This window comes from Beta vulgaris, chromosome 9, assembly GCF_026745355.1.
Source record: "Beta vulgaris subsp. vulgaris cultivar EL10 chromosome 9, EL10.2, whole genome shotgun sequence".
In the NCBI taxonomy this organism is placed as follows: Eukaryota; Viridiplantae; Streptophyta; class Magnoliopsida; order Caryophyllales; family Amaranthaceae; genus Beta; species Beta vulgaris.
Window position 1 is genome coordinate 35,594,862 of NC_079210.1, and position 23,396 is coordinate 35,618,257.

Sequence of the window (23,396 nt, forward strand, 5' to 3'; positions counted from 1 at the left end):
GTCACAGAATTTATCTTCATGGGCGGCGCAGGTGTTTGGAAATTTGAAACGAAAAAAGAAACGTGCTTTGGCTCGTCTTAATGATCTGCAACAAAAGCCGCCAGACGCTAATATTTTGGAGTTGTGTAATGCCGAGGCTGCGGCCCTGGATGAGATTCACCGTCTGGAGGAATCATATTGGCATGCCAGAGGCCGTGCAAATGAAATCCGTGATGGTGATAAGAATACGAAGTATTTCCATCACAAGGCAAGTCAAAGAAAACGTCGTAATTCCATACATGGCATGCTGGATGAGAATGGGGTGTGGAAAAATGGACGAGAGGAAATTGGTAACATTGTACATGATTATTTTGCTGAATTGTTTGCATCGGGAAATCTCGTAGATATGGGGGTGGCGGTGGAAGGGATTTCGACATGTGTTTCAGTGGAGATGAATACTAATCTTGTTGCTCCTCCATCCGGGGAAGAGGTTTGTGACGCTCTCTTTGCCATGCATCCAAATAAAGCTCCAGGGTATTGATGGCCTTCATGCATTATTCTTTCAGAAGTTTTGGCATATTGTTGGGGCGGATATCATTTTGTTTGTGCAGGATTGGTGGAATGGGGGGGGGGGGGTTGGATTTGAGTAGTCTGAACAGAACGTGTATTGTGTTAATCCCCAAGTGTGAAAATCCAAAATCTATGAAAGATTTCCGGCCTATCAGTCTGTGTACGGTCCTGTATAAGATTCTCTCCAGAACTCTGGTGAATAGACTCAAAGTTCTTCTCCATGTTATTATTTCCCCTAATCAGAGTGTTTTTATTCCCTGCCGGTTGATCACTGACAATGCTCTTGTGGCTTTTGAGATTTTTCATGCGATAAAGATGACAAAGGGACAGGGGGAGGGGGTGTGTGCGCTGAAACTTGATATGAGTAAGGCGTATGACAGGATTGAGTGGTGTTTCTTGGAAAAGGTGATGGAGAAGATGGGATTTTGTGTGGAATGGATTTCTAAGGTGATGGCTTGTATCTCTAACGTCTCCTTCACTTTTAAAGTGAATGGGGGTGGTGGATGGCTCGCTTACCCCCTCCCGGGGCCTTCGTCAAGGTGATCATATTTCCCCCTATTTATTTCTGCTGTGTGCTGATTCTTTCTCTACTCTTATCTCCAAAGCAGCATTAGAGAAAAAAATCCATGGTGCTAGAATCTGTCGAGGAGCCCCGCGGGTGTCTCATCTTTTCTTTGCAGATGATAGTATTTTGTTTACAAAAGCTTCCGTGCAAGAATACTCTATGGTGGCTGATATTATCAGTAAATACGAGAGAGCATCGGGACAGAATGTCAATTTAAGCAAAACGGAGGTTGTGTTTAGCAGAGATGTGGATGTAGATTGTCGTAATCCTGTTGTGGGTGTTCTGGGAGTGGAGGAGGTTGATAAACAGGAGAAGTATTTAGGTTTACCCACTGTCATTGGCCGCTCAAAGAAGGTGACTTTTGCTTGTATCAAGGAGAGAATTTGGAAAAAATTGCAAGGGTGGAAAGAGAAACTCTTATCTAGACCAGGTAAAGAGATTCTTATAAAATCTGTTGCCCAGGCTATCCCTACATATATGATGAGTGTATTTTGTCTTCCGAGTGGGTTGATTGATGAAGTTCATTCCCTGTTAGCCCGGTTTTGGTGGGGATCTAATGGGGTAGAGCGAAAGATGCATTGGCATAGTTGAGATGTTCTGTGTCTTCCCAAGTCTATGGGGGGCCTTGGTTTTCGGGATTTGCACTGTTTTAACCAAGCTCTTTTGGCTAAGCAAAACTGGCGGTTATGTCAAGATGAAGCTTCCTTTCTTTATCGGATTCTCAAAGCCCGATATTGTAAGGGTATGGGGGTCCTTGAGGCGAGAAGAGGTTATAATCCAAGTTTTACATAGAGGAGTATTTGGGGGTCGAAGTCTTTGTTGCTTGAGGGGTTAAAGTGCGTGGCGGGTAGGAACGGGTGACAATATTAACGTGTGGGAGGAGGCATGGATTATGGGGGAGGGGTCTCATTTTGTGCTAACACCAAAGGTGGATAGCGATATGACTTTGAGGGTATGTGATTTGCTTGAGCCTGATCGGGGTGGTTGGAATGTTGATTTGGTAAAGCAGGTATTTCATGAAAATGAATGGGATTCGATTCTTAATATTCCCTTATCTCGATTCCGGGTGCCGGATAGGCGGTTTTGGTGGCCTTCCCGTGATGGTATTTTTTCGGTGAAGTCGTGCTACTGGCTTGGGAAACTGGGGCATTTACGAACGTGGAGACTGTAGTATGGGGAGGGGGAGGAGAAGTTGTGGCGGGATGTGTGGAAGGTTCAAGGTCCTCCAAAATTCTTCATTTTTTGTGTAGGGCGTGCAAGGGCAGTCTAGGGGTGAAAAAAAGGTTGTGTTGGCGGCATGTGAGTGAGACTTCCTCTTGCTCGATTTGTGGCGAGCCTAGCAAATCTATTCTACATGCTCTATTTTCATGTAAGTATGCCAAAGCTATTTGGCAGATGAGTTCTTTCAATACTCTTATAGCCAATCTGCCATCCTCCTCATTTAGTGAGGCTTTCTCATGGTTGATGAATACTTGTACAAAGGATGAGATGCGTACTATATGTGCTCTCATGTGGGCGGCATGGTTTTGCCGAAATAAGCACATCTTTGAGAATGAAGCTTTAGACGCCCCAATGGTGGCTACCGGTTTTGTGAGATTAGTTGATGCGTATGGGCTCAATGCGGACCGGGTGTTTCGGTGGTAGGGTGGGTTACCTTCGTCGAGTATGTCATGGTGCAAGCCCCCTGCTGGGGTGTTGAAGGCAAATTTCGACGCATACCTTAGTCCTAATGGCGAGGTGGGTAGTCTAGGTGCGGTCTTTCGGGACTCGTTGGGACAGGTGGCGGCGATGGGGGTGAAGCGTGTGGAAGCGAAATGGGATGCTACCACAGCGGAAGCAATGGCGGCGTTGTATGTCGTGGATCTGGGCCAATGTTTTGGCTATGAGCGGGTGATGTGCGAAGGTGATGCCTTGCTTGTGGTGAATGCTGTCAATAACAAATGTGTGGGTGGGGCTCCTTTATTTCATATTTTTGGTGATATTAATAGATTATGCTTAAACTTTGTGTCGTTTTCTTTTTCTCATGTCAAACGAGGGGGCAATGTTGTAGCCCATCTGTTAGCTCGTTGGGATTGCTCTAGACAATCTGAGGTTGTATGGTTTGGTTCTTTTCCCCAAAGTATTTCTACTTTGGTTGCTCTTGATTTAATATAAGTGCTGTTTTCCCCCAAAAAAAAAATGTTATTTCCATCTGATCTTATCTTATAAGATATTAAATAAGTTAAAATAAATTGAATAGAACAGCTAAGTATATAATCCATATCAAATGAATTTACTAAAATATCTATTAATTCCCCTCAAAAAAAAAAAATCTATTAATTATGCTCGGTCGTAAACATTTTTCCAAATAACATCACCCATTCAGATAGGACCTATAATTGATAGTAGGTAAGATATGGTCATTGGTCAATGCGTGCGTAGGATCCGAATCTGAAAGCATATTGTTATAGTATGACCTTAGAGATCAAGTTACAACTATTTGGGGCTGGACACCTTTTAAATTAAGTTGGTGATAGACTTTTCTTATTGGATGTATGAATACTTCTATATGATAGTGCTACCAGATTAGAGAAGGAACGTGGTCAAGTCATGCCCACACAAAATATAATAATTGTCTCGTTCTAATTAACAATGATAACTTTAGAACTCCATTTAATTGTTGCAATTAATACTCTGATTTTGTATAATTCACATGATAGCTTTGTACCTATATTCTGTTACTGTTTTGTTATATGTGATATACCTTTTGTTTTTAAAATGTGACATGATATTCAATTTGTTTCAATTTTTTTTTTTTGAGGGGATGTTTCAATTTATTTCCTGTATTATTAATCGATGGTTCATTTTGACTTGTACACTGTTAGATGCATGAGTTTGATCATCTTCTTTTTATTTTTTCATTATTACTCCATTCGTTCCAAAATATAGTTTCTATTTTCATTTTGTATGTCCCAAAATATTGTTTTCATTTTCATATTTAGCTCCACATTTTCCGTAATTTGTCTAGAAACATCGTGTCCCATCATTTATTTGCTTCTTGAATTTTGTTTTTCCTTTGTTTATTCGACTAAAATCTTATAATTAATGCTTTTTTACCAATTTTTCTCCATTCTCTCTCCTAAAAGCATCTTTTCCCATACAACATATATTTAAATAAATAATTTTTTTACTATCTCTCTTAGATTCCACTTGCATAAATTACCGTAAAAAAGGGAAATAGGAACTATATTTGGAACCGAAGGAGTACAAAATTATAGAACTTAATATTTTAAAAATATACGTCGAAATAAATTCAATAACATATATATGCGAATATTAGCTTTTATACATAAAACATCTATTTAAAAATAAAGACAAGACACCTTTAAAAATATCATCAATTTCAAATACGTGTTTTATATTTTAAATGTTTTGATGGAAGCCTACTTTGTAATCAATTTGATAATTATGTTAGATTTTTCTTATTGCATACTCCTATAGTCCTAGTTGTTAGTGCCAGCTATCAAAATAAATTGATGATTGTATTGAATTTTCTTATTGCATTTTTGTTAGTGGTAGCTGTGTCATTAGAGTTGAAGAAGAAAAGTCATCGAGCATGCCAACACAATAATAATTGGAACCTTCTTAACATTAATAAGTATAACCTTTGCAGGATATCACTAATTAAACAAATTAATGTTCTAATTTTTTTTTTTTTGGATACAACATTTAGGCTATGTTTAGTTCACCTGAAATTTTCTGATTTGAACTTATCTGATCTTATCTGAACTTATTTTTTCTGATCTGATATGATCTGAACTTATTTTTTCTGATTACAAAATCTTATCTTTTAGATTTTTCTCAATATATAAGAAAAAATATAGTCATGTGGGGTCTTGTTTGATTCGTCTCAATGAGTACTTTATTAATATTCAATTATTATAATTTTACTAATATATAATGAAAGATATAATGATTTTTAAATATAAGCATAGCATGATCTGAACTGATCTGATCTGAACTTATTTTTTCTGATCTGATCTGATCTGATCTGATTAGATCTGAAATAAGCAAAAATAAGGTGAACTGAACATAGCCTAAGTTTAGCAAAACTTATCTTACCATTTTTTTAATAAAATAGAATATTTATTCGTTCTAATATTGTATGTTCTAAGAATAATTTTTTTATAATTTTATTTTTTTCAAAATTTAAAATCATTATTGATCTAATTTATATGTTGAAAAACGTAAAAATCTAAGTATTGTAGCTATTTAAAAGTGATAAATTATAACACGATTTATGTTTTATCGCGACTGAATTTGAAAGTGACTTGAGGGTGCATCATTTTCTTTTTCCTACATTATGTAGGTCCCGCCTTAGTGGTTACTTATCTCATGATTTAAGGGGTATCTTTGGGGGAGGGGAGGTCAGAACATGGTTGGAGTGTGAAAAAAGGTGAAAGCCTTGCCCACCTCTACCCGTTCCCGATACATCATGTGTAAAGATTAGATACAATGTCATAATCATATGTTAAACGGATGTAATAAAGTAACAAATAATTAAAGAATTATCGATATAACTTTTTTAATGTGGTTCATTAACAATGCGTAAGGTCTACAGACAAAGGAGAAACGTTTTATTATTTTTTAGGAGAGAGAGTACAGAATATAAAATGTAGAGGCATAAGTTAATTATAAGGTATATATAGTACCAATCTAATTAACCTAAACAGATGAGTTTAAACTCGAAACTAAAACAGATTAGTTGATCCTATCTCTATAATTTAAGGCATATTTCAACATTATATACTATTAATGTATATGTAAAATAAAGTATAATTTATAATAATCATAACCAATAACAAATACATTGCAGAAATGCAATAAAAGTCAAGGAGAGGGTGTTTTTGAAGGGGATACATACCTAATACATCTTGAGACACATCTCGAAAACGAAGATGGCGACGACCTAATTGGGCATGGTGTTCGAGGACCAATGATAATAAATTGTAAGAGTAAAATGTGACCAATGCTCCTGTAATTAGGCACATAATACCTCCAGCCCATCCAAGAAATTTAAACGCGTATGGTAAACTCAGTAGCGCTGGTGCAACTATTGATGTTGTTAAGTGGTACCCACAGTGCACCCATGATCCTGTTTCAATAATCATCAATTTTAAGTTAATAAACGAAAGCTGAAATGGTGTATGCAAGACTGTTTCAATCATCAGTTTTAAGTTAATAAACGAAAGCTGGAATGGTGTATGCAAGACTATTAAATCAAAATATTTCCCTTCACACAACTTCTACTCGAAATTTTAGTTACTTAATGTTATATGTCGTATTGATGTATGAGATGGATAATTTGACAAAATTATGTACCAGCATATGGTTAGGATTTTAGTGCTAAGCATAAACAAGGTTAGAATAAGAATAGGGTTAATGCATTAATAGAATTATAGATAAAGCTTTTACAGAGATCAATGATGATGTCTTATCTGAATAGCTAACAAATTTCCATTTCATTTTAGCATGGAACATATCGCACACAAAGCTATATGTGCTCTAATTGTTTTCCAACGACTTTTATTAACATGATTGCTCATCCTATACTTAAAAGATAGTTTGACTTATACTTAGTGCTTGGTAGTACATTATTGGATGTCTAGAAAAGTTTCTTTCTCCCTCCTTTATACTCCCCAGCCAGGCAGCCAGTGACTTTTTTCTAAAATTTTCAATATATATCACGTGTTAGATTTAGTGATTGAAAACAGTAAATTTGACCCTAGAGAAGGGATGGATAAAGTGATGGATCATGATAATTGTTTCTGAAGACGAAAATTTGACCCAACTACTAATTTTAAGGAGATCTTTTTATAAACCTATATTAAAATTTACAAGCATAATTCGTTAGGGAGAACAAAAATGTAATTACACTGATTTTGACGAGCACTACATCTTTGTCTTAAGCACTATACTTTGTTAATTGAATTCATTTTGAAATAAAAACAATGTGTGAGGCTGTAAGCTAGGTACTAGATAGTGGTAGTAGTTTGTCTCTATGTTTCTATTTTATGGAATTTATTAGAGGATTCAGATTGGCCTAATGATTGTGAGGCTCTTTTTCCATCCCTATAAAGAAGGTTCAATTCTCATTACTTCTAAGAAGGTGTTGGAAGTTCAACAATTTCTATAAAAGAAAAACCTCAGAGTAAGGAGTGGAAAAAAAAGTAAAAGGCGATTGTTCCACATTGGAAAAATAACTATGCTTCACCTTGTTTATTAATAGGAGTTCTCTATCACTATTTGTTTGATAGAGTACTAGAAGTATGGATATACCACCAAGTCAAGCCCGCGGCAGGCGTGATCCATTGTCCGTTTTAGATCTCCTTCTTTTATTTTTGTCGCAATTGCAAGTATCTTAACTTGCCTTTACTAGAATATTCTGTAACTGTTGCTAGCAAGATTTTCGGAGCCTAATTGATTTCTCATTCCTTATAATCTGCCTTTTCGCTTTTCTAATTCACGCCTATCTAAGCGCCGCTTTCTTTTAGTAAAAAAGACACATAAATTACTCTCCTCGAAACTTCTCTACAAAAATACTCTCTGTATTTGGGCAATATTTTGGTCTCCATCCGAGGTGTGTGAGTGCACACATATCTCGGAGTCGTGCTAATCCTAGAAGATGATCACTTGTTTTCTACTGCACTGGGGTAGTGCAAAATCGTCTTTTAGGATGTATTCCACATCACGGCAAACTGTTCTCTACTCACGCTTCAACAAATAAGTTTTTATTTTATTGTTATAATTGCAACAATCTAAAAGTTGATTATGGCTTCCAAACTTATGATTCCTGATATGTCTAAGATGGAACCTCTTGATGGGAAAAACTATAAACGTTATGTTAGGATGCGTTTTTATATGGAACAAATTGATGTTGCATATGATCTTGATGATGTTGTTAAACTTGTTGATGAATCCAATTTGGATACTCTTGAGTCAACGTTTGCTAAGGCTGATAGAACTTGTAAGGGTATGTTGCTGCACCATATATCGAATGCTTTGCTGGATATTTATATGTTGTTCGATCATGCTAAGAGCAATGGGATGCATTAGAAAATAAATATGGAACTGATGACGATGCTGGAATTAAACGTTATTGTGTTAATACGTGGTTAGGCTTTCAATTTGATGATGATGATGAAAAACCTATAATTGATCAAATCCATGCATATGAGAATATATGTCTTGTTATGGCTGCCAAGGAGCTGTGCATTTGTGATATTACCCTTGCTATTGTGCTGATTGAAAAATTGCCTCCTTCTTGGAAAAACTTACGTAGCCAGCTAATGCATAATAAGACAGACCTAGCCTTAGAGGAACTGATAGGTTACCTTAAGATTGAGGTAGAGAACCGAATTAAGGAAAAAGGTCGGTCTGTTGTTCGTGATCAATCTGTTTTTCCTGTTTCCTCTAAGGCAATTCTGGTAGAACTCAATAATTCTAGGAAAAATAAGTGCTCTAACGATTTTCATAGACCTCACGGAGAAGTTCAAAAGTATAGATTTAAGGAAAATTGTAACAATTGTTTGTTGGAAACCTGCTCATAAGGCTAAGTTCTGTAAAAGCAAGAAGCAGAATTAAGCCAACCTTGTTGAAGCTACTAATAACATTTTTGTTGTCGTGTTAGAAGCAAATTTAATTGATAATGTTGCTGAGTTTGGGGCAACTAGACACATCTGCACCAACAAAGTCATGTTCACAAGCTATGGTAAGATTGATGGTGAAAATATCTTCATGGGTAACTCAGCATCTGCCACTATTCAAGGCAAAGACAAGACTGTTCTAACTCTTGCTTCTGAAAAATTACTTACTCTTACTAAAGTTTTGCATGTTCCAGAAATCCGTAGGAACATAATTTTTGGAAGCCTACTCATGAAAGCTGGACTCAAACTCTCTTTTGATTCTGATAGACTTATTCTTACTCGTAACGGGAAGTTTGTAGGGAAAGAGGTTTTGTAATAGGGGGATATTTACTCTTGATGCAAAAGTTGAAATTATGACTAAAAGTGCTAGTACTTCTTCCGCTTATATTGCTAAGTCTTTTCAGTTACGACATACTAGATTGGGTCATGTTAACATTGCTTCAATCAAAAGACTTAAACATTTGAATTTGATTCCAAGTTTTTCTAAAACTGGATTTTCAAAATGCGAAGTGTGTGTTGAAGCCAAGTTTGCAGAGAAACCATTTAAATCAATAGCTAGGCAAACAAAAGTACTAGAACTTGTTCATAGTAATTTGGGAGATTTTAAAAATCATGAGAGCAGAGGTAGGAAAAGATATTACATTACTTTTGTTGATGATTGTTCTCGTTTCACTATGGTTTATCTTCTCAGATCAAAAGATGAAGCAGAATAGATATTTCTCAAATATAAAATAGAGGCAGAAAATCAATTGGACAAGAAGATCAAGAGACTTAGGAGTGATAGTGGTGGTGAGTATGACCCTAACACTCTTAAAGCTTTCTGTGAGAAAAATGGAATAGTACATGAAGTAACTGACCCTTACACTCCTGAACAAAACAGTATTGCTGAAAGGAAGAATATAACTCAAAAATATGATGAACTCTATGCTTATTAGCTCTGGACTTCCTAATAAATTATTGGGGGGGGGGGCTATTCTTTCTTCTTGACATGTTTTAAATAGAATACCTCATAAGAAACTTGATAAGACCCCTTATGAACCGTGGAAAGGTCGAACACCAAACCTGAAACACATGAAAGTGTGGGGGTTCTTAGCAAAAGTTGGAATACCCAGTTTTAAGATAGATAAGATAGACTTTAAGACTGTTGATTATGTCTTTATAGGTTATGCCTATATATTAAAGTGCGGATTATCAATTTCTACTTAAAGGTGTTAACAATTCTATGCAGGTGGCACTATTGTTGAATCAAGGGATGCTGAATTCTTTGAAAATTTATTTCCCTTGAATTCATCTTGTTGTAGTAGTGATTTACCATCCTATAGGACTACACCTGTTTTGTCTGTTGCTTCTTCTTTAACTAACGATGATTCTATTTGGAACCAAGGAGAAGCAAAAGGGAGCGAAAGGAAAACAGTTTTGGATCTGATTTCATTACTTCTTTCTTGTCTGAACCACTCTTGATTGACGATAATTTTGTAAGTGTGTTCATTTTGGAACATGATCCCAAAACGTATCATGAGGTCAATTGATGCAATTTTCTGGAAAGAGGCAATCAAAAGTGAACTGGAATCAACATTCAACAACAATACTTGGGAATTAGTTGATTTACCTAGAGGTTGCAATCCCATTACATGTAAATGGATCTTTAAGAAGAAATCAAAAACTAATGGATCCATTGACAGGTATAAGGCCAGAATAGTAGTGAAGGAATTTTACTCAAAAATTGGGAATTGACTATTTTGATACTTACTCCCCCATTACTAAAATTGCAACTTTTAGAACTTTAATTTCTCTTGCTTGCCTCCATGATCTCATTGTACATCAAATGGACGTAAAAACTACTTTTCTGAATGGGGATTTGGAATAAGAGATTTATATGGTTCAACCGGAAGGTTGTGCAATTCCGGATCAAGAAAACAAAAGTTTGTAAACTAGTCAAGTCATTGTATGGACTCAAGCAAGCTCCAAAATAATGGCATGACAAGTTTGACAAGACTATGACAGGAAATGGGTTCCATGTTGATGAAAGAGACTTCTGTGTTTATTTTAAGCATGATTCAAATGGTTGTGTGATTATTTTTCTTTATGTGGATGATATGCTTATTTTTGGTACTAGTCTTGATCAAATAAATGAGACAAAGAAATTTCTAAGTTTCAAAGTTGAAATGACAAGATATGGGCGAGGCAGATGTGATTATTTTAAGCATGATTCAAATGGTTGTGTGATTATTTGTCTTTATGTGGATGATATGATTTTTTTTGGTACTAGTCTTGATCAAGTAAATGAGACAAAGAAATTTCTAAGTTCCAAATTTGAAATGAAAAGATATGGGTGAGGAAGATGTGATTTTAGGAGTCAAAATTATAAGAAATCAAAATGGCATGTGTTTTAGCTAGTCTCATTATATTGAAAAACTCTTGAAAAGGTTTGACTCATTTAACGTCGATCCAATTAGAACCCCTTATGATCCAAGTATCAACTTAAAGAAAAATAAAGGTGATCCAGTTTGTCAATCTGAATATGCTAAAATCATTGGTAGTGTGTTTCTTATGAATCACAATAGACTTGACATTGCTTATTATGTAAGCAGACTAAGCAGGTACATTGATAACCTAAACAAAGATCATTGAGATGCTCTAAGGCGATTGCTTATGTATCTAAAATGTACTATGAATGGGAGCTTGCATTACTCCAAATCTCCAGGAGTACTAGAAGGTTTTTGTGATGCCAACTAGGAATCTGACAAAGATGAAGTAAACTCTACCAATGGCTATGTTTTCACTTTAGGGGGTGGAGCTGTATCTTGGAAATCTTGCAAACAATCTTGTATTGCTATGTCTACTATGGAATCTGAATCCATTGTTCTTGAATTGGCAAGTCATGAAGCTGAATGGTTGAGAAATCTGCTTGCGGATATTCCTATGTTGGGGAAGGCAGCTCCTTTTGTTGCTCTCCACTGTGATTCACAAGCTGCCATAACTGTTGCAAACAAACACATCTATAATGGGAAAAAGAGACACATCCGTTTGAGGCATAAGGCTGTCAAAGATTTGTTGTCAAATGGAGTGATATCACTGGAATCTGGATTATGTTAAATGTGAAAATAAGATCGTGGATTCGCTTACCAAAGGCGTGTTTTGAAAACTAGTTCTGGAAACATCGGAAGAGATGGGATCAAGGCTCATTGGATGAATTGTAACTAATGAACTCCTACTCACTATGAGTTCAAGGGAGAACATTATAAATAATTCAAAACCACAAACTTTTTACTTTCCATCCCTAGATGTTTATGATATAATGTGCTTGCTACAAATTGAAGTTTAGGGTGAGCCAAGGCTCTTAATGAACCTATATCCATATGTTTGGAGGTGTGATGTAGCTCACACTTGATGGGATTTACCTACTTAGGTGTGGAAGTGTAGCCACTTCCTATGAGAATTGCATGGGCTACTTCTCCAGAGCACCTATGAGCATCCAGGTCTGGACGTACGACCAGTATAAGGCCTCACTATTATCCGGAGAATCAGAATATTTTACATGTTCAATTGCGTGCTTTAAGTGATGTGTCTTTTCCTCCTTATTAAGTTCAAGACTCAAGTCACTTGATTGGAAAAAAGATCCTAGCTTAAAAGTACCAAGTGTATGTTAATTCAAGTCGCAAGACATTGACACTAATACAGTTGTTTTGTTTTGCCCAAAGCGAATTTCATTCCCTTTGTTTCTTATATGTTGAACCTGTGGGGTCTGTTATTGGAAGTTCAACAATTTCTATATATAAAATAAAAACCTCAAAGTGAGGAGTGAAAAAACAAAGTAAAAGGCTCTTGTCTCACATTGGAAAAATAGCTATGCTTCACCTTTTATTAATAGGAGTTCCCTAACACTCTTTCTGTGATAGTGCTAGAAGTATGGATATACCACACAGGCGCGTGCCGACCGGGCGGGCTCGTGGTGAGCGCGGCGCGGGTGTGGTATGTGGTCCGTTTTAGATCTCCTTCTTTTATTTTTGATGCAAATTGCAAGTATCTTGAAATGCCTTTATTGGCGTATTCTGTAACCGTTGCTAGCAAGATTTTCGGAGCCTAATTGATTTCTCATTCCTTATGATCAACCTTTCCTTTTTTCTAATTCAAGCCTATTTAAGGGTTGCTTCCCTTCAGTAAAAAAGTCATACATAAATTACTCTCCTCGAAACTTCTCCACAAAAATACTCTACGTTTTTGGGCAATATTCTGGTCTCTATCGCGATGTGTGTGAGTGAACACATATCTTGGAGTCGTGTTAATCTCGGAGGACGATCACTTGTTTTCTATTGCACTGGGGTAGAGCGAAACCATCTTTTAAGACTATGGTATTCCACATCACGACAAAGTGTTCTGCTCACGCTTCAACGTGTTAGTTTTTATTTTAATTTATTGTTATAATTGCAACAGAAGGATCCCCAATTCCTTCACCTTCTTGCAAGGAAATTCTCTTTACCCAAAACAAAATTAGGAATATTGAGTAATAAAGATATTAGTTAGCTAGCTAAAATTTCATATATTGTTAGATGTGAATCTGTATATAAGTGAGGATTTCTTTCTTTTATTATCTACCAAACTACTATGGATATCTAGATTAGTATATAGTTATGGTGTAAAATAATTATCTGATATATTCGTATATAGATTAAGAAAATTTGTTAGTTTTCATAGGTCAAAATTAATAGAATGTGTGTTATTATTTACAAATCTTATTAGCAGGTAAAGTCATTAATTATTATTTACTATTTTGCAATTTAGCCTACTCATGGTTTAAGTTATATCTTGTCCATTTTCTTACCTGTCAAGGTTCAAATGATAAAAGAAAGGAGAATAAGAGAATTTTAAGGCTTATAAAGACAGAAAACAATGAAAAACATTTATGAAAATGAAAAAAAATATAAAATAAATTTTATTTATTTGATTCCTTCCACAACAAAAGGACAAAGAAAAAATGAAAAAGTATGGTAAGGGATAGAACTGTAGAAGGAAGAAAAAGAGAAGGAAAAAGATGAAAATGCAGGAGAGAACAATAGAGGATATAAAGAACAAACAGAAGAGGTAAATCATAAATTAAAATGCTATATTATATCTATAAAATAAGAAAAGATTTTCTGCTATAATTAAAAGAACTATTTTTGGAGGTTGAAAAAAAAACTTTTCCTGTCGTATATCAACCAAATAAACAAAAATAAAAAATTAAACTTCTTATTTTTTTTTAAATGTTTCACTCTACTAGGTTCCTAAAGAAAAAAAAAATTCCAACTAGGTACACCAGGAGTATAGTAGAATTTGTTGCCAAATCTAAAAGTTGCTATTACACATATATAACTTATGGCTATACTAGAGCAAATCTAACAAGGGCCTTGAGTCCGATAGTACGACTTCTTATCTCCTAAATGGAAATTCAATGTTCAAATTTTAGTAAAAGCAAAAATTTCAATATTGTTGTAGACAGAAAAGGGGATTTGGAGCTTATTGACCCACTGGATAAGTGATCATATGTGAGGACAGCCCACAAGAAATTTATCTTACCACCACCGAAAGGGAAAAAAAAATAAAAAATACAGAGCAAATCTCAATACTCAATTCTCCATCGGATCATGTAAATTTTCTATATTTCTATTTATGGTTCGCACCCTAATTAGTTTTGTTTGGAGAAAATAAAATAAAGGTACATACCTTTAGATTGAAGAACAAAAAGAGCACCAGCATCAAGCTCTTTTCCATCATGGGAAGACTGTCGCTGGAGTACGTTGTCGTCTTGATCTTCAGGAACTACTACGGCTGGCGTTTGGTAATATGTTCCCATTTTTATTTCTCTCTATCCCTCTCCAATCTTTATATTTTGCTATAATATAAGATATGAAGAATTATATGCTTAGTCGTTCGGCCTGCTAATTTGGACTCCTCACAAGGGAAAAAAAACAAATAGATACGTGAGTTTATATTATACGTACTCTATGGAAAATGCCACCAAATTTGCGGGAGTAAAAAGGTAGATGAGATGAGACTTATGGAGTCAACATGAATATCCATTAATGACGCTCTTCCATAAGATTTTTCTGGCTTTATTATATAATATTATAATAATAATAATAATAATAATAATAAAATAATAATAATAATAATAATAATAATAATAATAATAATATATTTCCATGAGTTTGGAGTTTGGACATGTACACCTCGCCTACCATCTAACCCCACTTTCCAAGATGATGCCATATTGCCATCATGTAGTACCTTTATTGGTTATTTATTATATTATTTTTTTATAAATTAAACTCTAGTCCGTTTTGCTAAAATATAGTCTTCCCAAACAATACAGGTAAGTGTCTCATATTAGTAAAAGATGAGAGAGTTTATCACTCTATAAGAATAAGAGACTACTTCCCTTATTGCTATATGATTTAAATCTCTCAGATCTTGTAAAATGAACTCTATTTCCTTATAATAAATGCGACCCATATTCATATTTAGAAGTTTTAATTCAAATGCAACTCAGATCAAATAAATTTTCTCTGCCACAAACTTTTACTTGGATCCCACCACTAATAATATGGTGTGTTTTTGTTAGCTAGGCTGAAGATTTATGTTATGCCATTGTTTACATGAAATCACATAAAATACATTGGATTAGTTCAAAGACACCTTTTATTTTTCTTTCAAAGAAAGTAAATTAGATTTTAAGTGGGAATGCACAAAACCAACTCCTTCCCTGCGTTCGAGTTAATTAATTTGGTAAACAGAAGCTAATCAGATTAGGATAGACACATAGAATTTGGTGTCAGTTTTTTAGAGGATGACTAAATTAATTCGTAATGAAATATGTAATGTTAAGGTCCTTATTCTTTTGGACTGGGAGAAATTAATTGAACACAAATAATAATAATAATAATAATAATAATAATAATAATAATAATAACAACAACAACAACAATAATAATAATAATAATAATAATCATCATAGTAGTAGACTAGTAGTAATAATAATAATAATTATAGTTGCTAATCTTTCCGTTTTCGAAAGTTGTTCTTACTTTGACCAATTTACTCTCCCAAAAAGATTTCAAATAGGAACAACAAAAGAAAACGGAGGGAGTACTAATTATTATTATTATTATTACTATTATTATTATTATTATTATTATTATTATTATTATTATTATTATTATTATTATTATTATTATTATTATTATTATTATTATTATTATATACTCCTTCCGTTTCCTAAAGATCTTCCCTCTTTCCGTTTAAGTGCGTTTCCAAAAGATCTTCCCTCTTTTACTTTATTCCTTATTTGGATTTTTTTTCCCTTTTTACCTCTCATGTCCCTATCATATGGTCCACCATTACATTATTAATTCAATTTTACTCCCTTTCTCTCTCCTACTTTAATTTTTTTATTTGTTTATTTATCTTAACCTCTTTCTCTCTCCTACTTTACCCATCAATCCCACACCCCACACAAGTAGATTCTCCTTGATATCTGTAGGAACGGTAACAAGGAAGATCTTTAGGAAACGGAGGGAGTATAATACTAATAATTAATATAGACTTTTCACCAGATACCCTTGAGTTTTTACCAAATTGATGAGGTATCCTCCCGATTTCAAAACTTGAGTAGTATCCTTTGAGTTTGCATATTATGTATCAAACACCCTCAAAAACTTATTAGTGTTGATTCTAATAACTTAAATGACCTGAAATCACTTAAATCCCATCCTAAATCCCCTAATATTTCTCATTATACCTAACAAATTCTTCAAAACCACACAAAATTCTCTAAGAGGCACTTAGGCAACTAATAAAACTATTTTGACCGCATAAAAAGACAATTTATATCACTATAAAAGGACATTTTTAGCATAATTTTGGTTAATATACGAATTAGGTTGGAGATTAAGCAATTTTAGGTCATTTAAATTAATAGAATCAACACTGGGAAGTTATTGAGTGTGTTTGGTACTTTATATGCAACCTTAAGGGGTACCACATGAATTTTAGAACTCGCTGGGGGTATCTCATAACTTTCGTAAAGACTCAATGGTACTTGGTAAAAGTTCGTTAATAATAGTAATAATAATAATAATAATAATAATAATAATAATAATAATAATAATAATAATAATAATAATAATAATAATAATGATGATGATGATATATAATAATAATAATAATAATAATAATAATAATAATAATAATAATAATAATAATAATAATAATAATAATAATAATAATAATAATAATAATAATAATAATAATAATAATAATAATAATAATAATGGTTTTTTCACCAAATACCCCTGACAAATCAAGAAATTCACAGTATACCCTCAATGTTTCAACAAGTCACCATATACACCTGACAATTCATTTTTGCGCACCAGTTACCCTTTCCGTTAACGGCCGTTAACTGGAGTTAAGTTTGAAACTTAGTGCACCATATACCCTTACAGTAAACTTATTGCACTAAATACTCCTTTTTTGCACAACGGCTAGTTTTCCAGTTTTAAAAAACTAGCCGTTGGGTTTTATCTTATATATATAGTTGGTTTTTTGTCTGTTTAGCATCCTCATTTGTTAGCAATGAGTTCATATACTAAAAGCTCCTCCTCTTCTCATGAATATCCATATGTTAAGGTCCGTAATTGTTACTGTAGTTGTAGAAGAAGATTTAGCATTCGAAGTTCAGAGAGCTCAACAAATCCAAGCAGGCTATACTATAAGTGTGATAATTGCAACAACTTCAAATGGTGCAAAGGGACATTTGAGCAGAATGAAGAATATATGAGCAGGGGAAGCAGATTTGTGTCTGGACAAAATAGAGGAAGCGTATATGAAGAAGATGAAGACAGTGCAGCAAGTAGACAGTTGAGAGAAGAAGTGAAGCAACTTAGGAAGAAACTTAAACAACAACAAAAATTAATGCAAGCAACAATTAAAATAGGTCTATTCATGTTTGTTGTATTGATATTTGTAATCTTCAAGTGAAGCACATAGATGTAGTTCAAAAATATTGCTTTACAAAAGTAGTTTGGGCTCTTGGCCTCTAGCACTGTAATCCAATTTGCAAGTTAATGCACAAAAATTTTCTAATCCCAAATGTTTGCATATGTAATAAGTGCTATACAAAAAGTTATAATGTCAATTTCCAACCCCAAAAAACTGTGCAAAAGAGTAAGTTATCACTTCTTATGCCTCTCTTAGGTGCTGCTTGAGTGGTTGAAGCTCCATCTGCCTTGGAAGTCTTCTTGGCTCTTTTAGGTGTTGCTTGACTGGTGGAAGCTCCAGCTGCATCTGCCTTTCTCTTGGACCCTTTCTCTTGATCTTTGTTAGGGAAGATAAGCCAAGGCTGCAATTTGATTGATCAATGGTGCTTCCCTCCAAATTTTCCCATTTTCATACAACTTATCTGTTGGTGCATTCCCATCAAGGTGATCCTCAAACTCTTTGTCACCTATCTCATCCTCAGCATCAACTATTATTTCATCCTCTATGAAGTCAGTGTCAAATATCTCATCCCCACTGCTGTCATCATCATCCAACAACTCAAAATCTTCATCACTCTCATCCTCACTACTTTGCTCACTCACCTCAGGTTGGCTCCCAGTTACCTTCCCCTTGGACCTAGTATTCCTAACATCAGCTTTCATCTTAGGTCTTGGAATCCCAAACTTAACAGCAGTGCTTTTAGATATCCTAAACCCAGAAGGCCTTGTCCTAGAAGGACCTTTCTTGGATGACTGCCCTTCTTTGCTTGGAGAAGGTTCTGTTGAGGGGGGTTGTGAAGGTGGAATTTGTGTTGAGTGTTGTTCAGTTGAGGGTGGTGGTGTTGAGTGTTGTGGAGGTGAGTGAAGTGGTGGTGATTCAGTATGAGGGCTAGGTGGTGGAGGTGGAGGTGAGGGGGGTTGTGAAGGTCTGGCAGTTGGAGGTGAAGGAGGTGGTGTTGAGATTTTAGGTGGACTGACAGGTGGAGGTGAGGGAGGTGAGGGGGGTTGTGAAGGTCTGGCAGTTGGAGGTGAAGGAGGTAGTGTTGAGTGGTTAGGTGGACTGACATGTGAAGGTGAGGGAGGTTCTTGTGGTTGTGAAGGTGTGGTAGTTGGAGGTGAGTTGTAAGGTGGAGATGCAGGTGGTGGTGAAGGTTGGTTCTGTGATGGTGTGGGTTGTGAATCCCTAGGAAATACCTCAACATGCTCTTGTGATGAGTAAACCCTCACATACATACACACAACCTCAGGTGCATCAGCATCCCTAACTGGGACCTCCATAGCCACTAGGAGCCTCCTTAACTCCTCTTCTTCCCTTTCTTCCTCCTCCTGTTTTTTCAATCTTTCCTCCTCTTCAGCCTGTTTTTTCAGTTCCTCCTCCCTCTCCTTCCTCAACCTCTCCTCATAAAGTTTCCTTTGTTCCATTACCTCCCTCTCAGCTTGTTCCTTTAAGGCTAAGTATGACTTAACACTACACCAGGTTTGTCTGTTTCCTTAACCCAAAGTTCTATGGTGTCACTGGCCCAATACATATCCCACAACTTTGTCAACTCAAGGTCAGATGCAAGCTCTGTTTTCCTATTTGTTCTAGGCCCTCTGAATAATAGCCTAAATGCTTTGGGTAAGTATACATTTTGCTTCTCAGACTCAATCACTATATCCTCATACAACCCAATCAAATGACACAAGTCAGTGTCACTAACCCTAACATTAAAGTCATTAGAACCATAATGCAACAACAACCACACAGCTACCATCCTAACACATGCACAAAAAAGCGAAAAACAAAAAAATTCAAAATTTAATCAAAATTCGCAGTCAACTGTATACCAAACAAACACATAAACTCAAGAATTAACCCTAAACAAATTGCGAACAAAGTTTAACTTACCTGAGTTCGAATTTTGTTCAAAATTTTGAAAATTTTGAATTTTCACCACCGCGAACTTCCCAAAGTGCTTCTCTCAGTTGCTCTTCAAAACAAATGTGTCCTCGAGTTCAGTTGTCGAAGAAATTCACTAGCGAAAATCGCTTACTTGGCAAAATTCTAGGGTTTTTCCTTGATTTGTGATGAACAAAGTTTAGGGAGAGAAGAAGATGAAGGGGCCCTAATTTTTTTGGTTGCATAAAAGAGAAGAAGATTACGTGTCCAACAACTGACAAACTGCCGCCAAAACACTTAATACTATGTAAGGGTAATCTTGTAAATAAAGGCTAACGGAGAAATAACGGATGTTAAAAAAAGGGTATTTGGTGCGCAAAAATGAATTGTCAAGGGTATATGGTGAATTGTTGAAACATTGAGGGTATACTGTGAATTTCTTGATTTGTCAGGGGTATTTCGTGAAAAAACCGTAATAATAATGATAATGATAAGATAACGATAACGATAACGATAACGATAACGATAACAATAACGATAACAGTAACAGTAACGGTAACGGTAACGATAACGGCGGTAACGGTAACGGTAACGATAACGATAACGATAACGACAATGACAACGATAATAATAATAATAATAATAATAATAATAATAATAATAATAATAATAATAATAATAATAATAATAATAATAATAATAATAATAATAATAATAATAATAATAATAGTAATTAATTAATAATAATAATAATAATAATAATAATAATAATAATAATAATAATAATAAACACAACATCAACTAATAAGTCAACAACAATAACAAATAAACAACAAGCAACAACAGCAGCAACAACAAAACAACAACAACACAACAACAACAAACAACAACAACACAACAGCAACAACAACAACAACAACAACAGCAGCAGCAGCAGTAGCAGCAACAACAACAACAACAACAACAACAACAACAACAACAACAACAACAACAATAACGAGAACAACAACAACAACAACAATAACAACAACACCAAGAATAACAACAATAGCAGCAACAACAACAACAACAACAACAATAACAACAACAACAACACCAACTGCATCACCAACAACAGCAACAACAATAGAAACAAAAACAACAGCAACAGCAATAACAACAACAACATCATCATCAACAACAACAACAAAAACAAAAACAACAACAACAACAACGGTAACAACTGGAAAATTGTCCCTATTTTGTTTAGCTTGAGTACAAGTAATACAAGCTTTATTCAACTTTTTCATAATAGTAATAGAACGAATAGAAGGAGCTAACTTGACAACACAATTAGAAGGATGACCTAATCTACGATGCCATAACTCAACCCAGTCAATCCCGAAATAATCACAACATGCACGGTCGGAATACTCGAAAATAATAAAATCCATCACAGCGTTCACCGACTCTAATCAGGTTCTCTGAACGTTGGTCCTGAATAGCGCACAAAGAGTCAGTGAATTTCACAATACAATGAGAGTCATCAATCAACTATGAGATGGAGATTAGATTGCAAGTCAATTGCGGTACATAAACCACATGGTGTAAAAGAACACCCGCGAGAAGAGTTACACGACCTGATGCAAGAGTAGCAATAGCATGAGAGGCATTAGGGAGGCCCACGGGACAATCGGTGACAGTATGATATAAACAAGAAATATCGCTCATGACATGATGCGAGGCCTCGATATCAATTATCCAATGCAAAGAAGAAGACTTACCCGCCATACATTCACTAGAAGACTTGTTAGTGTTAAGCATATTCAAGAGTAGATGAATCTGTTCTTGGCTAACGGAAGTCGTGGCCGAAGCATCAACAGGCGTCACAGGAACCGACAACTCAGTGATGACATGATGATGTTATGATTTTATATAGAGTTTCCCCCCTACTTATATACTAAAAGGAATACTTATGGTGCTCTTAGGATTCATTTTGTACTAACTTACTCTATCTAGTTGTGGTTTGTTATTTTGTGTCGAATTATAGGTTCTAGGGAATTATTCCCTATTTTGTTTCTGTTATATGATCGCTACACTGGATTAGATAGGTTTGATGCTGAGTCCCGAGGTCCCGAGGACACTTTCCAGGACCATGAGCAAAAGAAGAGCTGAAGACTTGGCATTTGGAGCCAAAATGAGGAAAAGAGGCCATGTCCGATCCAATCGGGCGATCTAGCCTAATCGGGTGCCCAAGAGACACAAGCAACTTTGTTGCGGTTCCGATCGGGCGCTTACGCCCTGCCGTAAGTCGTTGTTGAAGCCATATCGGGTGATACGACCCGATTTCATCGGTCCCCCATGGAGATGTTGATGCGCACATTGCTAGAGTAACAGGCCGCCCAATGACTCAGGCGGGTCGGCCTGATTGCATTGGGCGCTTTTGATTTTTGGGCTACTACAAGTTTAATGAGCCCAATTTTGTCGGGCATACTTGGTCCGATCGGGCGGTGCCCCGACACGCGCGTTTAATGAATTCCGGGCTACTTTTTAAGACTTTTTCATATTTGTTTTAGGGCTAGTATAAATAGCCAAATTATTAGAATTTCTATTTTTCATCTTGTTTTTGAACATTAGTTATCATAGTTTTCTCTAGAGAGTGATTTAAGAACCTTAGTTTATTGCGTTTTGCTTTGAATTCAAGATCAAACCTTTGGATTATTCACAAGTTCAATACAATTCTTCAATTTGTTAATCTTTCTTTATTACTTTCTCTACTGTTGATTAGGTTACTTTCTTAGTTATTTGAATGTCTCATAGTATGAGTTTTTATATTGATTTTGTTATTGTTTTCATAATTATGAGTGAGTAGTTCTATTTCTAGGATTGTGGGGATCTATGTATGCAATGAGAGATTGATAGTTTAGTCTAATTGCCTTCTATTTCAATTATTTCATGTGGTTGAATCGTTCATGCTAGATTTATAAGTTAGGCCTGATTTATATTTCTAATATCACAATACTGAATCTGATTCGAGAGGAGAGATACCATATAGGCTTTCAATCATTAGGCAAAGTGACCCCTGACCATGCGAGAGCGACTGAGTGATCTTTGAGGGAGGTAATGTTCGAGAGAAATTACACGTGCCCTAGATAAATTGACTTATTATGTGGTTGTTATTCGTCCCTTATTTCCCGAATTGTATGTATAATGATCCATAATCCTAATACTTTATTAATTGATTTATATCTTCGTGTTTAATTCTATTATTTGCTTAGTTTAGTAACATAACCATCTTTATCTAATTTTTTTTAGTATAATATTAGAGTTCATATAGAATAATATAACTTTCTCCTTGTCGATTCAATCCTGACATCCCTGACTACTAGTTAGTGGACCTTAGGTTATTTTTGATTAGGTGATACGACTTTAGCCTATCAAATTTTAGCGCCGTTATCGGGGAGACGATTTATTTTTATTCTGTCAGAATTATAGTATTACACTAACCTCTACTCCGAAGAACTCCTAATCTTTGGAGTATCTCACGTTTGTTTTAGTGTTTTTGGTGTATGAGCAGGAAATTGAAATCCCAAATCTCATTCCATTTGATCCGAAGATTGAAAATACCGCTCTCAGAAAGAAAACTAAGCAAGCAAAGTTGTCTGCAGGGACACCCTCCCAAAAGACACCTTCTCCACCATCTTCATCACAACAAGAATTCC

At 35.3% G+C, this 23,396-nt stretch overlaps 2 protein-coding genes across 3 annotated transcripts in view; both read right to left on the reverse strand.

Annotated features, from left to right (window-relative positions):
* Positions 1-14,818, reverse strand: part of LOC104903619 (GABA transporter 1) — a 32,887-nt gene extending 18,069 nt beyond the window's left edge. The window contains exons 1-2 of one of the 2 annotated variants that reach the window (XM_010691684.4): positions 14,503-14,818; positions 6,018-6,248 (exon numbers count right to left, since the gene is read on the reverse strand). In XM_010691684.4, the coding sequence (XP_010689986.2) occupies positions 6,018-6,248; positions 14,503-14,632 (361 nt within the window). In that variant the 5' untranslated portion in view covers positions 14,633-14,818. Of the gene's footprint in view, positions 1-6,017; positions 6,249-8,743; positions 8,766-14,502 lie in introns of those variants that run through there. The other variant, XM_048636405.2, reaches the window with a different exon arrangement.
* Positions 14,819-18,158: 3,340 nt separating this feature from the next.
* LOC104903635 (vegetative cell wall protein gp1-like) lies at positions 18,159-19,238 on the reverse strand. Its single transcript, XM_010691704.2, has one exon. The coding sequence runs from the start codon at positions 19,236-19,238 to the stop codon at positions 18,159-18,161; it is 1,080 nt and encodes a 359-aa protein (XP_010690006.2).
* Between the last annotated feature and the right edge of the window lie 4,158 nt (positions 19,239-23,396).

Bases quoted from the DNA above. Each gene is read 5' to 3' on its own strand.
- LOC104903635 (XM_010691704.2), bottom strand. From the start codon at position 19,238: ATGGAACAAAGGAAACTTTATGAGGAGAGGTTGAGGAAGGAGAGGGAG.